Source organism: Equus quagga, chromosome 12 (assembly GCF_021613505.1).
Source record: "Equus quagga isolate Etosha38 chromosome 12, UCLA_HA_Equagga_1.0, whole genome shotgun sequence".
NCBI lineage: Eukaryota > Metazoa > Chordata > Mammalia > Perissodactyla > Equidae > Equus > Equus quagga.
Genome location: NC_060278.1, coordinates 82,243,142 through 82,261,549, shown reverse-complemented (window position 1 = coordinate 82,261,549; position 18,408 = coordinate 82,243,142). Strand labels below are relative to the sequence as shown.

Sequence of the window (18,408 nt, the reverse complement as noted above, 5' to 3'; positions counted from 1 at the left end):
AGGGTGAATCTTCCTCAGCAAAAAAAAAGAAGAAGAAGAAGAAGAAAGAAAGAAAGGAAAAGAATAAGTGTTAGTGAGGATGTGGGGAAATTAGGACCACCTGTGCACTGTTGATAGGAATTTAAAATGGTACAGGCACTGTGGAAAACAGGATGGAAGTTCTTCATAATATTAAAAATAAAATTATCTTTTAATCCAGCAATTCCAACTTTGGATATATACCCAAAAGAATTGAAAGCAGCAACTCAAAGAGATCTTACACCCGTGTTCATAGCAACATTATTCACAGCATGCAAAAGGTGGAAGCAACCGTAATGTCTATTGATGGATGAATAGATAAACAAAATGTGGTATATACATACAATGGAGGTATACACATACAATGGAATATTATTCAGCCTTAAAAAGGAAGGAAGTTCTGACACATGCTACAACATGGATGAACTTTGAAGACATGATCCTAAGTGAAATAAGCCAGTCACAAAAAGACGAATGCAGTCTGATTCCTCTTACATGAGGCACCTCGAGTAGTCAAATTCATAGAGACAGAAAGAGGAATGGTAGTTACCAGGGGCTGGGCGGAGGAGGCAACGGGGAGTTACTGTTTAGTGGGTACAGTTTCAGTTTTGCAAGATGAAAGGAGTTCTAGAGACGGATGCTGGTGATGGCTGCACAGCGATAGAAATGTACTTAATGCCACTGAAGTATACACTTAAAAATGGTTAAGACAGTAAACTTTATGTTATGTATATTTTGCCAAAATTTAAGAAAATTAAAAGAAGGAAAGGAAAGGAATGGAAGGAAAGAAGGGAAAGAAATAGAGGAATTTCCAAATTGGAAAAGATTAGAAGTAAAACCATCTCTATTTGCATATGACACGTATATATAAAATCCTAAGGAATCCACTAAAAAGCTATTAGAACCAATAAACCAGTTCAACAAGATGGTAGAACACAAAATCGATTTATAAAAATGAATTGTATTTCTGGACACTAACAATGTGTAATCTGAAAATGAAATTAAGAAAACAAATCCATTTACAATAGCATCAAAAAGAATAAAATACTTAGGAATAAGTGGCAAATAAATATATGAAAAGATGCTTTAACAGCATTAGTCATTAGGGAAATGCAAATCAAAACCACAAGGACATACCTCTTCACACCCACTAGGACTGCTATAATCAAAAAACAGACAATAAGTGTTGGTGAGGCTGTGGAGAAACTGGAAGACTCAGACATTGCTGGTGGAAATATATAATGGTGCAGCCACCTTCGAAAACAGTTTGACGGTTCCTCAAAAGGCTAAACACAGAGTTACCTATAACTCAGCAGATGCACTCTAGGTTTATACCCAAGAGAAGGGACAGCAAACATCCACATAAAAACTTGTACATGAACATTCATAGCAACATTACTCAAAATAGCTAAAGAATGGAAACAACCCAAATGTCCATCAATGGATAAATAAAATGTGGTGTATCCATACAAAGGAATATTATTCAGCAATAAAAAGGAATCAAGTGCTGATTTATGTTACAACACGGGTAAATCTTGAAAACATATGTTAAGTGAAAAAAGCCAGTCACAAAAGACCACACACATGGGATGTTAAAGAATCTTTAGGTCCACATGGGCCCCTTCAAGCCACGGTCACACAGAATTGAAGTACTTCGAGGAAAATGTTTGGGAAGGAGCAGTGTGGGAGACCGCACACCACAGGTTTCAAGTGGGGAAGTGGAACCATCAAAGTTGGGTTTGGAGATATCAGGGTGGAAAAAGGACTGGAGTGGAGATGGCACCTGCATTCCCAGGAAGGGAGAGGACATTCTTGAGCATTGTGCTCAGTGCCTTACCTGGGAGCCTCTTGTCCCCACTTTACAGATGGAAAAACTGAGGCTCGTGGGGGCAGCTAAGTAATGATAATAGTAATAAACTCCACAATACCTGGTGGCAAACGGACCTGATGGTGAGGCGATTTCAGCGGTGGTCTGATGGGAGAAGAGAGAATGGAGAAGAAGGCAGGTTGTAGAGATCAATGAGGATGCTCGGCAGGACTTGCTGACAGATCAGTTATGGCTGGTGAGGGTTTGGGAAGAGTCAAGGACGCTCCCAGTTTCTGGCTTGGACATTGGGTGAATGGTAGTGGAGCCGTTTGCTGAGATGGGGGACGCTGCTGGGCAGAAGATGACGTGTTTGGTTGGATTTGAGGCAGCTGTGGGACATCAGGTGGGGTGAGGGAGCTGTCCAATTGCACGTATTGGTCTGGAGGTCAAAAGAGAAGTCTGAGCTACAACAGGGCAAGTGGGAGATCAGGGGTCCTAAACTCACACCTCTGCAGGAGGCTTGCAGGTGGCCCCACCTGAGTGCAGCAGGCCAGTGGCAATTACAGGGTGGAGACTGTGCAGAACCAGACAGTGCATTCCTTCCAGAGAGAGCAGCCCTTGCTCAGCTCTAGACCTTACCGCCATGTGGGAAGAGAGTGGGAAGGGCGTGTGATTAAGAGCATGGAGTTTTGAACTGCGTGGGTTCAAATTCCTGTTCCCTCACAAGCTGCTTTACTAGTCTGTGCCTTAGGTGCCTTATCTATAAAATGGTACCTACCTCGTAGAGGGAAAAGTACAGCACCTGGAACTAAGGTGCCTGGCACATAGTAAGTCTACCAAAGTATCAGCCATTATTATCACATGACTTCAGACCCAGTTGTCAGAGAAGCTGCAAATCTGTATTGTTATGTGAAATCTCCTGATGTGAGGTTGTTGGCAACTGATTGAAAATTTATTTGAATAGTCCCAGAACCAAAGACAGTGCACGTGGCTGAGGTCTGCATGTGGCTTTTGGGCTGCCAACTGGAGACCCCCGAGAGCCGTGGTAAATTACAGCGGCAAAGGAGTGGTGATTTTGCCCAGAGAAGAGGGGAAATGAGAAGAGATGGGCCCCGGGACAGGCGGAGGAGGAAGAGGGTGTCTGCTTCACGGTGCGCCATGCCCTGCAGGGTCCCGGAAGGAGAGACAGGTGTACAGGAGGGCCGTGAAGAAGCTTTTCAGCGTGGAAGCCTCTGGGAGGAGGGCCCGAGTCCGCAGGGCCAGCGGCCGAGGTCTCTGGCGTGATGACCTCCTGCAGCCCGCTGCCAAGCCCAGCATCACCGGCAAGTTCAAGGTGCTGGAGCCCCCCAAGTTGGGCCACGACCTGAGGCTGGCCCTGTGCCTGGCCAACCTCACCTCCCAGGCCCAGCAGGTCCAAGTCAACCTGAGTGGTGCCACCATCCTCTACACCCGCAGGCCAGTGGCAGAGATCCTGCACGAATCCCACAAGGTGCGGCTGGGGCCGGAAGAAGGTAAGAACGCAAGGTTTGGTGGGACCTGGCCAGCCCATCCCCCTTTCCAGGAGGGTTGGGGCAGGGCAGGGCCAGACTGCCAGGAATCCTACATTCATTCCCAGGAAAGAAGGGGGTATTTCTGAGCATTTGTTCACTGTCTTGCCTCCTGTGCCCACTTTACAGATGAGAAAAATGAGGCTCAGAGGGGCTAAATAAGGAGAATAGTAGTAAAAGTCCACAATCATCTGGTGGCAAGCTGACCTCATGGTGAGGTGATTCATAGCTCTATTTATCCCAATTAGTATGAATGTTTCCATGCCAAATAAACACCTGCTGGGACCTTTTCCTAATGTATGGCGTATGCCTGGTGTTACCTGTCTAAAATCCAAAATATTCTGGAGTCCATCTGGCTCCAGATTTTCTGTCTGGAGGGGTGGACCAGTAAGAGATGTCTACTCAGTACTTACACGTGCCAGGCCCTGACCTGAGGATTCCATACACATCGGCCACCATCCCCGCAGCCACCTTTTGGGGAACACCAGCTCAGTTTCTCAGAGAAGGAAACAGTCACACGGTCAGCGTGTGTGCTGGCAGGATTCAAACCAGTCTGGCCGTAGAGACACTCCTGACCAAGGGCCATGGCGGGGAGGGGCAGAGCCAGGGCTCAAAGCTAGGAATGGTCCACCCCAGGCACACTGACTCAGCGGGTTCAGTTGCGTGATTGCAGGCCTTCGAGTGGTCTGTGGGGTCAGCACACAGCAATTCTGCTTCACATGCCTAATGGTGCCTGAAATGCACCCTTAGGATTTTGCACCAAAATAGGATGGCTTCGGTCCTTTTGAAGGTTTTTGTATAATTTTAAGTGACTTTATTCCAACTGCTTTTTTAAAAAAGTGTCAAGGACGTTTTTCATGATCCTTAAACATGTAGCACTTCGTATATGATTTACTAAATGTACCCATTAGATCGTTCTTCCTCCTTTTCCTGTTCTCCGTCTCCCTCCCTCTCTGTCTCTCTCTCTTTCTCTCTCTCTATCCCCTCCCCTCCAGCTCCTCTCTGTCTGGCTGGCTCTCTCTTCACATACCTCCCTTCTGAACTCTAAGGATTCAATTAAACAAAGAAACTGTTCCTCTGGGCCGGTTTCTGGCAAGTGAAGCTTGTGCATCTTGACAGGGGTGAAAACACGTGAAGGAGATGGCATTTAGTTTTCACAAAATCGAAATCACAAAATAACACTTCCTAATGAAATATTAATTAACATAACACTTTCTCCTGGCTTTTAGCAATTATTTTCATATTGAAAGTAATACATATTCATTAAAGATTTAGAGAGCAAAAGAGAACCGTCACCTTTGATCCTGCCACCCTTCCTCAAACTAACATTTTTCTTCCAAATTTTGAATGCTTGTTTGCTTTTTGAAAAAACATGGTTCTAATTATATTGCAAATACTCAGTAGTGCCCTGATCTTTTCATTTTACGTTGTAAGTTAAACATTTTTATAAACTCTTCAGTAACATCGTTTTAATAGATGCGTAATCTTTAAATAAATATATGATGATTTATATCTTTTTCCTTCTTTGGGGTAGTTATCAGCTTATTGCTATTTTTTAAAAAACCTAAAGTAAACATCTTGGTGAAAAAGATCTTTCTTTGTCTGGATTTTGGACTGTTTTGTTAGAATAGATTCACGAAAGTGGAATTACTGAGCCAAATGGTATGACTATTAAAATATATAATTTATTAAAATTTATCATTTTTAATTGACTTTTTTTTAGCCGTTTTAGGTTTACAGAAAAATTCAGTGAAAAGGACAGAGTTCCCATGCACCCCCTCACCCTTGCCGTCTTCCCCTACTATTAGCATGCTGGGTTAGTGTGGTACCTTTGTTACCAATGACAAGCTAATATTGATACATCATTTTTAACTAAAGTCCATAGTTTACATTAGGGTTCACTCTGTTGTGCATTGTATGGGTTTTAACAAATGTATGGCGTGTATCCACCGTTGGAGTATCATACAGAATAATTTCATTGCCCTAAAACCTCCTGATTTTCATCTGTTTGCTGCTCTCTCCCTCCCCTCGAACCCCTGGCAACCACAGATCTTTTTATTGTCTCCATAGTTTTGCCTTTTTGAGAATGTCTTATACTGGGAATCACATAGTATGTAGCCTTTCAAATTGGCTTCTTTCACTTAGAACTATGTACTGCAGATTCCTCCATGGTTTTTTTGTGGCTTGATAGCTCATTTCTTTGAGGTGCTGAATAATACTCCAGAGTATGGATGTACCACAGCTTATCTATCTGTTCACCTACTGAGGGACATCTTGGCTGCTTCCAAGTTTTGGCAACTATGGATAGAGTTGCAATAAAGCTCTGTGTGCAGGTTCTCATGTGGACAGTTTTCAACTCATTTGGGTAAATACCAAGGAGTGCGATTACTAGATGGTATAAGAGTATGTTTAGTTTTCTAGGAAACTGCCAAACTGTCTTCCAAAGTGGCCGTACCACTTGGCATTCCCACCAGCAGCAAATGAGAGTTCCTGTCACTCCACATCCTCTCCAACACTTGGTGTTGTCAGTATTTTGGATTTTTGCTATTCTAAAAGGTATATAGTAGTATCTCATTGTTTTAATTTGCAGTTCCTTAGTGATGTATGATGCTGAGCATCTTTTTATATGCATCTGTGTATCCTTTTGGTGAGGTGTCTGTTCAGATCTTTTGCCCATTTTTTCAGTCATGCTATTCATTTTCTTATTGTTGAGTTTTAAGAGTTCTTTGTATATTTTGGATAAAGTCCTTTATCAAATACGTCTTTTGCAAATATTTTCTCCCAGTCTGTGGCTTGTCTTCTCAATCTCTTGATAGTGTCTTTCACAGAGCAGAAGTTTTTAATTTTAATGAAGTCCAACTTGTCAATTTTTTCATGGATTGTGCCTTTGATGTTGTATCTAAAAAGTCATCACCATACCTAAGATCATCTAGATTTTCTCCTATTTTATCTTATAGGAGTTTTATAGTTTTGCATTTTACGTTTAGGCTTATAATCTATTTTGAGTTCATTTTTGTGTCTGTATTCATTTATTTGGGGTTTTTTTATTTACTTGCATTTGGATGTCCAGTTATTCCAGCACCATTTATTGAAAAGACTATCTTTTCTTCATTTTATTTCCTTTGCTCCTTTGTCAAAGATCAGATGACTATGTTTGTGTGGGTGTATTTCTGGGCTCTCTATTCTGTTCTGTTGATGTATTTACCTATTCTTTCGCCAATACCACACTGTTTTGATTACTTTAGCTTTATAGTCAGTCTTGAAGTCATGTAGCCTCAGTCCTCTCATGTTGTTCTTCTCTTTCAATGTTGTGGTGGCTGTTCTGGGTCTTTTACATCTCTACATAACTTTAGAATCAATTTGTCGGTATCCATGAAATAACTTTCTGGGACTTTGATGAGATCGTCTTGAATATAGGTCAAGTTAAGAAGAACTGACATCTTGATAATCTTGAGTCTTCCTATCCATGAACATGGAATATCTCTCCATTTATTTAGTTCTTCTTTGATTTCTTTCATCAGAGTATTGTAGTTTTTCTCATATAGATCGTGTACATCTTTTGTTAGATTAATGCCTAAGTATTTCATTTTGGGGGTGCTAATAGAAATGGCATTGTGTTTTTAATTCCAAATTCCATTTGTTCATTGCTGGTATGTAGGAAAGTGATTGACTTTTGTATATTAATCTTTTATACTGTGACCTTGCTGTAATCACTTATTAGTTCCAGGATTTTTTGTTGTTGATTCTTTCAGATTTTCTATATAAATGATCACATCATATGTGAACAAAGACTGTTTTATTTATTCCTTCCCATTCTGTATACCTTTTATTTCCTTTTCTTGTCTTATTGCCTTAGCCTGGTCTTCCAGTACAATATTGAAAAGGAGTGGTAAGAGAAGCCATCCTTGCCTTGTTCCTGATCTTAGTGGGAAAGCTTTGAGTTTCTCACCATGAAGTATGTTGTTAGCTGTACATTTTTTGTAGATGCTCTTTATCAAGTTGAGGAAGTTCCCCTCTATTCCTAGTTTTCTGAGATATTTTTATCATGAATAAATGTTGGATTTTCTCAGGTGCTTTTTTTGCATCTATTGATACGATCATGTGATTTTTCTTCTTTAGCCTATTGATGGAATGGGTTACATTAGTTGAGTTTTGAATGTTGAACCAACCGTACATACCTAGAATAAATCCCACTTGATCATGATATATAATCCTTTTTGTACATTGTTGGGTTCAATTTGCTAATATTTTGTTGAGGATTTTTATGTCTATGGTCATGAGAGATATTGGCCTGTAGTTTTCCTTTCCTGTAAAAGCTTTGTCTAGTTTTGGTATTAAGTTAATGCTGGCCTCATAGAATGAGTTGGGAAGTATTCTCTCTGCTTCCTTCTTCTGGAAGAGATTGTAGAGAATTGTTATCATTTCTTTCTTAAATGTTTGGTGGAATTCACCAGTGAACTCCTCTGGGCCAGGTACTTTCTATATTGGATTCAATATATTGGATTATTGATTCAATTTATTTAATAGATATAGACTTATTCAGATTGTCTATTTCTTCTGTGACTTTTGGCAGATTGTGTATTTTGAGGAATCAGTCTATTTCATCTATGCTATCAAATTTGTGGGCATAGAGTTGTTCACAGTATTTCATTATTATCCTTCCAGTTTTTATAGGATCTGTAGTGATGTCTTCTCTTTCATTTGTCATATTAGTAATTTGTGTGTTCACTCCTTTTTTCTTGTTTAGCCTGGCTAGAGGCTTATCAATTTCATTGACCTTTTCAAAGAACTAGTTTTGGTTTCATTAATTTTCTCTTTTGATCTCTTGTTTTCAGTCTCATTGATTTTGCTCTAATTTTTTTTTAAATTTCTCTTCTTTTGCTTACTTCGGATTTAATTGCACTGCTTTTTCTAGCTTCCTAAACTGGAAGCTTAGACTATTGATTTTAGATCTTTCTTCTTTTTTAATATGTGCATTCAGTGCTATCAATTTCCCTCTATGCACTGCTTTCACTGCATCCCACAAGTTTTTAAAAGTTGTATTTTCATTTAGTTCAAAATATTTTTAAATGTCTTTTGAGATATCTTCTTTGGCTCATGTGTTATGTAGAAGTGTGTGGTTTCATCTCCACATATTTTAAGATTTTTCAACTATCTTTCTGTTACTGATATCTAGTTTAATTCCACTGTGCTTTGAGAGCATACACTGTGTGATTTCTTTTAAATTTGGTAATGTGTTATTCATGGCCCAGAATGTGGTCTAGCTTGGTGAACGTCCCATGTCAGCTTGAGAAGAATGTGTATGATGCTGTTGTTGGATAAAGTATTGTACAGTTATCAGTTACATCCAGTGCTCGATGATGCTGTTCAGAACACTGTTTAGGGAAAGGGACTCAGCTTTCATTAGCTATCAGTAGAGTCCATGACCCAGAGGACTTCAAGATGCTTTGGTCCGAATATTGTAAGAGACAGTCCTTCTCCTTCCTTCTCCCATCGTCTAATGTCCAAAGCTCTGCCACATGCATTATTGGCAGCATCTGATGGTTCTTCATGCTTGAGCCTGAGAATTTGCATTTCTAACAAGTTTCCAGGTGATACGGATGCTGCTGGTCCCAGGACCACACTTTCCCAACCACTGGTCCAACACCATGCAAGGAGTAAATGATAAAAAATACATAAAGTATTCGGCGTAAATCCTACTACTCGATGAACATTTAATTTATGGTAGTGATTGTCAGTATTATTGATGTTACTCTAAGTTGGGGATAATAATACTTGTTCATGCAATTGTTGTGAGGATTGAATGAGTTAACCGATGAATGTGCTTCCAAGCACCCATAACGTTTTAATTCCTCAGTAAAAGTTAGCTTTTATAATTATTAATTATTGCTATTATTGTAGAAAGTCTTCTCCCAGGAATGACCTACCGGACTAAGGGAACCCATAAAACAATGTAGAACTTCAGCACAAGGATCAGCCTACAAGTATTCAAGAAGCATCTACTGTGTGCAAGCTCTGGGGAACAGCGAGTGTGAGCCAAGTTCAAGCCCTTTAAGGACCTTTTCCACAGGTTGAAAACTCAGACACCTTCAGGGAAAGGAACGAAACAGAAATAAAAGAAGCAGGGGCAATAGAGCAGTGACAGATGGTGGGCCCTTGGATAAACTGGAAAGGACGTCTTGTACCTAAAAGAAAAAATATATATATATGACTGACAGTCACATATTCCCTGTGGTGACTCATGCTCACAAGCAGAGAACACGTAGGTAGGGTGTTTGTGGCTGGTGAGAGAGAGAGACAGAGATGGCCAGGACCACAGGAGCTCAGAAGGCAGAGGGCACAAATTCACTGGGTAGGGGTATTGGTGAAGGTTTTTCACAGCTGATGGGGCTGACTAGGACTGGGCCTTAATAGGGAGGGAGGATTTGGAGAAGCTGCAAGGAAGTTGATATCTTCACAGGATTGGGAGCTTGAGGCAAACCTTTGGCCTCTCTATTCTCTGCACCTAGTACATAGTAGGTGCCCAATAAACAGTGAGTGAATTCCTGATGGGATGAATGGTTGATGGACTGAGAGATTTCCATCTGGAATGACTAGAGAAAGTTTAAACACATCTCCAGGAGCTCTTGGAGATACAAGCTGGTGTCATGGTACCTGACTGGCCTTAATTTGAATCCCACCTCATCTTGGCTCCTTGATTTACTTGCTATGTGACATTAGGAAAGAAATTACCTTCTCTGATCCTTAGGTTTCTTCATCTGTGAACTGATGATAATGATGCCTGTCTCAGGTTGGTTGCAAGGGCCGGAGAGGGTATAATTATGAATTGAGTCTTCCTTTGCTCCTTCTAGGTATTGATGAAAAAAACCATCAGAACCCCCAATTCCCATCTCTGCTTTCCCTTCCAGAGAGAAAGATCCCAATCACAATATCTTATTCTCAATATAAGGAAGACCTGACAGAGGACAAGAAGATCCTGTTGGCTGCTATGTGCCTGGTCACCAAAGGAGAGAAGCTCCTGGTGGAGAAGGACATTACTCTAGAGGATTTCATCACCATCAAGGTGACTCCTGTTTGCATCCACCACCCTGTGCCTAGAAGGCCCCCTCCAGAGCTCGGGGAGGGCATCAGAAGCTGGGGATTTTGTACTTTTACCTCCAGCTTCAGCTGTCTAGGGTGGGGAGGAGTGGAGTGGATGAAGGGGTATGATGAGGAAGGTGAGTAACGAGGTATGTCGAAGGAGGAAGTAGACATGATTGGTGCCCTATCCTCTGACCCAGCCAAGACCATGGGTTTCCTTGGGGAATGGAGAGGAGGAGGGATGACTTATGGGTATTGCCCCTCCAGGTTCTGGGCCCGGCCGTGGTTGGGATGGCAGTGGTGGTAGAAGTGATGGTGGTCAATCCTCTCTTGGAGAGAGTGGAGGACTGTGTGCTGATGGTGGAAGGAAGTGGCCTTCTCCGGGGACAGCTGAGCATTGAGTAAGTGCCAGCCTGGTTGGGTGGGGTGGGATGCTGCCTTCCTTATAAGATGGGCCATAGAGAAGCTGTTGGCATGGGAGTGTGGGAGAGATTCTGGACCCCCAGGAACTAGCCCACTGCCTAGACATATCGGCCTTCATTCTTTTTTTCATTCCTTCGTTTATTTAATCATTAACTTAGTCATATAATTCATCCACTCATATCATTCACTTATATTTTGATTCATTGATCCCATTTACTTATTGATTTACTCACTCTCTTATTCATTTGCTCTTTCACTCATTCATTCACTCACTATTCATGTTTTCATTCATTCATTCACTTAGTCAACTCAGTTTTGACTCATTCACTCACTCTTTCATTTGCTCACTCATTTTGCTATTCATTCATTCATGCATCCACTCACTCATTCATACATGTTCCATTCATTCACACTCATTCATTTACTTACTCATTCTCAGTTGTTCACTCACTCATTCATCCTTTCATTCATTCACTCACTCCCTCCCTCATATGTTCCTTGATCACACTGACCTGTGCTCTGAGCCACATGTCAACTGTTAGGAACACCGAGATGAACAGAAGGGTTCTCACAGACAGATGGCCCTTCCAATGAGGACAGTGTGACTTGCACAAACAGAGGGATGGATCCATGAGGTCCAGGGGATCAGAGGCAGCCCTTGAGTGGGAGTGGAGTATGGCCAGGGAGAAACCCCAGTGGAGTAGATATTTGATCTGGGCCTTACATGATGAATCGAGAAGCTTTTCAGATATAAAGAAGAATGGAAGTCTTCCCAGGCAGAGGTCTCTATGGCTGGTAGTCAGGGAAGGTATCCTGGAAGAAGAGAAACTTGATCTGGGCTTTGGGTGTGATTGGAATGGGAAGGGCATCCCAGGTGGGAGGAACAGTGCAGACAAAAGCTCAGAGAGAGGAAGTGTGAGGTGTGTTCAAGAAACAGGGAGGAGATGAGCCTGGCTGGTTGGAAAGAATGGGTAGTGGTGGAAGGAAGATTAAGCTAGAAGCATATTGACAAGGCTTGAATGTCAAGCCTCAAGGTGTGACCTTGATCCCAAGGGCTCTGGAGAGCCATGGACTGGAAGGCCAGGCTCAGGAAGGAGCCAGGGCTAATGGTCTGCCTTTCTTCCATCCCCTTTCACCAGTGTGCCAAGCCTGGAGCCCCAGGAAAGGGCCTCGGTCCGATTCAACATCACCCCCTCCAAGAGTGGCCCAAGGCAGCTGCAGGTGGACCTCGTCAGCCCCCATTTCCCAGACATCAAGGGCTTTGTGATCATCCACGTGGCCAAGGCCAAGTGATAGGCCATGATGGGCTGAGAGGGGAGGAGACGGCCCCCATTCCCCTCCTGTCCACCCCTTTGCCACTCCCATGTGGGAACCAGAAGGCCTGGGTTCTAGTCCTGCTTCAGCTTCTGCCCCACTTTGTGAACTTGGGCAGGTCTCATCTCTTCCCTTCCTGGGCCTCAGTTTCCCCATCTGTAAAATGAGATGTTAGACTCAGTAATCCTTAAACCTTTGGACAATGATGGATGAGGTAGGGAGCCTCTACCACCTTCATCTGTCACCCTCACTGCTGGGAGGCGGGCAGACCGACCATCACACTAACCCTGGCCCACCTGGCTCGGCCACCTCCTGCCCCGCCAGTTCACCATCACCCGGGCTGACCCCTGGGCTCTCCTTGCTTCTCTCTCAGCTCTTCAATGCTCTGACCACATCCAGACCCAGGAACCTTCTCCCGGGCTCTGAGAGAGAACCCCAAAGTATTAGAGCTGATACCTAAGCCTCCCTCAGCACTCCCATACACAGAGGGAAGAGCCTTGCCCGAGGCCAGTGGGCGAGCTGGAGGAAGAGCTGGGGCCCGTGTGCCTGCCGTTTACACCGTCTGAGTTTTATCCAAAGTCATGTTCCGGAAAATCATTAGATTTGAAGCAATGGGCGATCTTCCCTCAATGAAGACACAGCCTCAGCATCCGCGGGGCTCCTGCTGCCTGAAAGAAGCTGAAGATGGAGGAGGAGCCATCAAGACTGGATTGCATTCGGGGATGCAGTCCCAAATCTGGTCTAGTTATGGTCATCAGGGACCTTATACGACCAGCCCAGTGTTGATTGACTTCTTTGCAACCAGAACAGTGTTGACTTTGCAAAACATCCCCTGCAGCTACACTACACGCAGTCATGTTCTCAGCATCAAACAGGACAGAGACCTCTGGGACGAAGACCAGAGTGGAGACCACCAGGCCATGAAGATAACTGCAGCAGACGTGGAAATCAGCTCAGAAGCGTTCTGGAGAGCCCCAGGCATTATGACTAGTCATATAACTTGAGCCATCTGGACAAGAACAGACCAGGCTCATCTGCTGTGAGCCGCCTCCTGGGTACAGACTGGAGTGGGAACAGTTGATATAGTGGGCCTTTGTGAGCAAGTGTTTGATGGGTGATCCTTGTGACCAAGGCCTCAGCGAAGGCACTTCTCTGGTGATTCTACACAGCGTGGGGACGGCCTGGAGAACCCAGGTGACTGCATGCATTTAATGAGTCAGGCCCTTCAGGACCCCCTGTCCAAACCTAGGTTTTGGATGCCGATCCCGTATAAGGGGGGCAGCTGGAGGTTCAGAGCAGGCAGCCATTTCCTCGGAGTTGACAAGCAACTTCAAGCCTGGAGGGGGCCCTGGGGGCTGAAGACAACAGGAGGCCATCTCCCCTCTTAATAAGATGCTTCTTTCAGCAGGGAGACAGCACAGTCTCCCCTTGCAGTGGCCCCAGACACCTCATTCTTCCAGCAAATGCCAACTGCCTGTCTTCCTCCAGCTCAGTTGTCTCAGGCTGAGCTCCCCAGGAACTGACTCTGAGCTGGGGTTTCGGGTACAGGACACTTATGAAGGAATGACCTGGGGACCAACACCCATGGAAGGGAGGGGGAGGAAGCAGGAGGGGGAAGAGGGAGATATCGAACCGTGATACAAGTCCAGTGGCAGCCTGGGCCCACCCTGTGGGCAGCTCCAGAGCCAGAATGGTCTGCCAGAGTGTGTGTGTGTTTGAGGAAGGGACCGTAGCTGCAGGTGATGAGGGCCACCTGCCACATAGCTCTGTCTCCACTTCAACCCCCTCGCTCTTGGCGCCTCTCAGCTGAGCTGAGGCAGCGCTTCCCTGGGACAAAACTCACCCCGAAGCTTCTTCCAGCCCATGCTGAGAGCAAAGGCCACCCCACAGCCAATGAGAGCACCCTGACTGGGGGTGGGAGAAGCGGGGACACTGAGAGAAGACAGCCCAAAGCAGAGGGTGGATGGAAATGCGGCTTTGGAAGCTGCAAAGAAAAATGTGCAAGTAGAATTACCTTTCAGTGGGTCTGGCAACACACTAACGATGCTGTCCCCAGAGGAAGGGCAGAACAGTAGTTCTGGAGTGAGCAGAGCCTTAGAATTGGCTGGCTGTGGGGACCCAGAAGGATGCCGGCAACAGGGCCCTCCCCCAGACTCAGGCCTCGCCCTGCTTCCTTTGGGTCCCCTTGGTCTCTTAAACACCACTGTGACCTTCACAGAGGCTTTTGACATGGAGTTACCTCAGCGATCTGGGCTTTCACGTGCCAGAGGGGCCTCTGAGCCTTTAGAAGAAGGATTGGCAAGCTTTTACTGTCGAGGACCACATAGTAAATATTTCAGGTTTGCAGGCTGTACAGTCTCTGTTCCAACTACTCAACTCAGCTTTTATGGCATGAAAGCTGATAATGGGTAAACAAATGAGCGTGGTGTTGCAATAAAACTTTATTTATAAAAACAGGCAGCTGGCCAGGTTTGGCCCACAGGCTGCGGTTTGCTGACCCTGCTGTAGAACCACGTGCTGACGCAGCTGCTTGCTCCAGGGCTGAGCTCTGATGCCAGGCTGCCTCCCAGCCTAGGATCAAGCCCAAAGCTGGGCTGAGGCCAAGCCCGAGCAGGCCCCACACAGAAACGCAGATGAGTTTCCAGCTTGTGCTCATGAGTCCAGATAGAGTCGTTACTCAGAGCCGTGATTGGCCAGACCAGGTCATGACCCTGATGCTAGAAAGAGCCCTAAACCTTGGCCTCACAGTAAGTCCTGGCTCCTACCACAGCTAAATCATGACTCGACTCTGGCCATCCGCTGAGCCCTGACTCCATGCTGAGCCCTGATGCAGCCCCAGACAGTCCTGACCTCAGACTGAGCTCCAATCCTGATCTCTCATTGAGCCCTGGACCCAGACTGAGCCCTGATCCCAAACAGAACCCTGACCGTGGACTGAGCTCTGACCCCACACTGAGCCCTGATCCAGCCTCATTCCGAGTCCTGACCTCAGTCAGACCCCAGTTGGGGCTCCAGGCCTTGACTTTGAACTTCTCTTCTAGATCTGAGCTTCTCCAGTGGGGGCCACACACCCATCTGGCCCATTGATGTCACTGGGTAAACACGACCTGCCTTCCTGGAGCAGGGTCTGAGTTCACCTTCCTTTTCTTTTGAGGTACTTGGGCAGAAATATTTGAGGAGCCTGGTGGACCCCTGGATCCTCCCAGCTCTGTCACGCTTTGAGAGTCTGCCTTCGTGGCCCAGTTCTCCAGGAACGAGTATAAGAGCCTGGCATCCGACCAGGGCCCTGTCCTCCACTCAGGTGCTCTCACTTCCCTTCTCATGCGCTTGCCAAGAGTGAAAGGAGCTCTGCTGAGCGCCTGCCACCAGAACAGTAGGCGATCTGCCACTCTTAGTACCAGGGACACTCCTTTCAGCAGGGGGGCTCCATATGTCATCCGAGTTGGTCTCCTCTTGTGGCCGCCCCACACGGCTCATTCTTCCAGCAAATGCCAGCTGCCACAGGCTGTCCCCCAGGAAGCTGACTCTGAGATGGAGTTTAGGGTGCAGGATGGAGGTCGAGAAAGGCGGGGGCCAGAGGGAGGAATCGAACCACGATGCAGGCCCAGTGACAGTCTGGGCCCACTGCACAGGCAGCTCTAGAGCCAGAATGGTCCATCCGAGTCATCTCGGGTTGGGCCAAGATGGCTGGGACTTTCTATGCCTGCGTCTGTCACTGATTCGCCCCAGAAGGGGCGTGACTTTGGGTGAGATAACTACTGCTGGGGCCATCCGTGAAGCAGCTGACAGCTGAGGGTCATTTGCCGGCAGCACTTCCAGCAGACGGGGCGACAAGCCGTCCGTTGAAGGGAGGTCTGGATGGTGTACCTTCACGTCCACCGCCCCGCAGCCCGTTCAAGCCAGGACAGAGCAGGGACATTACAAGTTCCCTACACTCACCGGGCTAACCTTCCAGCTGGTGGACACAGGTATTCAATCACAACATTTTAAAAGGTGTGAAAAGTAAAATGAGAAATAAAAGTAAACAAATTCATGAATAAGTAATTAAAGTTAGTGATAAGTGCCTAAAAGAAAATATCTGCCCTCTAGGATGCCAGAGAAAGCCATTCATGGTGAGGTGACTCCCCAGAGGCACTCTGTTACAAACTGCCCAAGACCGGCGCCAGGGGAAGCTGCTGGCTGCTGGGTGCTAATGGCCACCGTGCATTGCCGGAGCCGGTGCCGAAGAAGCCATCTTCCCTGCAGAAGCCCCCAGGGCTGAGACCACCAGGGCGTTGGCAGGCCCTGGAAGCAGTGCCGCGCAGAGAGCACCAGAACCAGCGCAGGAAGCCATCTCTCCTGCAGCGTCTCTCTGGCGCCCTCTACTGGCAGACCTTAGCATCGTGCCCGCTGACAAAAAATATTTTTATCTAGCCACAGAGCAGGCACCAAGGGTGGATTTGGAGCTGAGACAGAATAAATTGATAACTGGCACTGTGACACTCTTGATCTTCTCTGAGAAATAAAGGGTGCTCCCACCTCGGTGCCTTTGCAGTTGCTGTACCCTCTCCCTGGAGTCCTTTCTCTCCTTCCCCAGCCATATCTGCATGGCTTGCTCCCTTACTTCCAACAGGTTTCTACTCAAACTGCTCTTTATCTTTATGATGAAATAGCACCACACTCGCAGCACTTTCCATCTCCCTCTTCCTGATTTCCTTTCTCCACAGCGATTGTTACCGTTTGACATCACTTATTTACATGTTTGTTATTTATTGTTCGCCCCCTCTTCTAGAATGTAAGCTTAGCAAGTGCAGAGCATTCGTCCGTCTTGTTTGCTCTTGTGTACCCAGCAGAGCTGAATGAACAGTGCCTCGGACACAGTAGAAATTCCATAAATACGTATTGAATGAATGAATTGTAGCAAATTAGGAGCGTACAGGGAGACAAGGGAAACTCCAGGCAGAGTCTCATTACCTTGTCACGACCCCAGTTAACATGGTGGTAAGCTTCCTTTTAGATTTTTCCCCAGTGACGTTGTTGGTTGTTTTTTTTTAAATAGGGCCTTAACACACAGAGAGAAATATATTCATATCAAAATTGTGCACCTTGCTGAATTTTCACAAAATGAACCCACCCAGGTAACCAGCACCCAGATCAAGAAATAGAACATTACCAGGACTCTAGAAGCATCTTTTGTGCCCCCTCCCAGGGTAACCATTCTCTTCGGTTGTAGAAGCAAAGGTTAGTTTTTGTGCTTTATTTGAATGGAATTACACTGTGTTTGTTTGTGTTTGGTCTCTGGATTCTGTCACTTGACATTCTATGTAGAAGGTTCATCCATATTGCTGAGTGTTATTGTGGATCTTTCATACTCTTTGATGTGCAACATTCCAGTGTGTGGATATACTCCAATCTATCCACTTTACTGTTGATGGATATTTGGGTAGTTTCCAGTTTGGGCCCATCAGGAATAGAGTTGCTATACACATTCTTGTACATGCCTTCTTGTGAACATGTGTCAGCATGCCTCTTGGCTGTATATCTAGCAGTGGAATCGCTGGGTGATATGCGTATGTTCAACTTCACCAGCCAACCTCCCCACTCCACACCCCAGGGATATTCTCCTTCATTCATGTCAGTTAGCATCCGCTGACATGAAGCACCCAGCATTGTGCCTTCTGGAGGTGGACATGTTCTTTCTTTGACTCCTTGGGAAACGCTGGACCTGGTCCAGTGGCAAGAAACAGAGACAAATCAGCCACAGCACAGGTAAGAGTGGCCACACCCCGTAACGATGGATCCCACTCCCGAAGAAAATATTCTAAGGTCATGTGCAGAAGAAACAACTCTGTCTTTACAAAGTTAGAATTGAAAGCCTCAAGAATAACAACCCTAACGCCAATCACTTGTTGGCCACTGGCTCTGTGCTGACCTTGCTATGTATACTGCCTCACTTAATCTTCAGTGAGATGAGGGTCGGTCACCCTGTAATACGAAGGCTGACTTCTTTGACTGCTGACAGCTGTCAGGCCCTCTCCTCCCTGTTCCCCACTGGCCCACATCTGGGCGAGCCCATAAGAAAGCCCCAGGGCTCCCTCCCTGGGCACCTGCGGGAAGTTCAAACCACACAAGCCCTAACCCTCTTGTGGGACCCTCACCACGGCCCTACCCCCAGTGAAATGGGCCAGTTGCCCCTCCCTGCTCTCTCAAGCCATTTTCAGACCTGCCTGGGAGCCTGCC

General features: G+C 45.6%; 1 protein-coding gene across 1 annotated transcript in view; it reads left to right on the top strand.

The window, feature by feature from the left end:
* TGM6 (transglutaminase 6) overlaps positions 1 to 17,458 on the top strand; it is a 44,539-nt gene extending 27,081 nt beyond the window's left edge. Inside the window, exons 11-14 of the mRNA XM_046679416.1 lie at positions 2,995 to 3,336; positions 10,281 to 10,435; positions 10,720 to 10,853; positions 12,015 to 17,458. Coding sequence (XP_046535372.1) covers positions 2,995 to 3,336; positions 10,281 to 10,435; positions 10,720 to 10,853; positions 12,015 to 12,168 — 785 coding nt within the window. The 3' untranslated portion in view covers positions 12,169 to 17,458. The remainder of the gene's footprint in view (positions 1 to 2,994; positions 3,337 to 10,280; positions 10,436 to 10,719; positions 10,854 to 12,014) is intronic.
* The last annotated feature ends 950 nt before the right edge of the window (positions 17,459 to 18,408 follow it).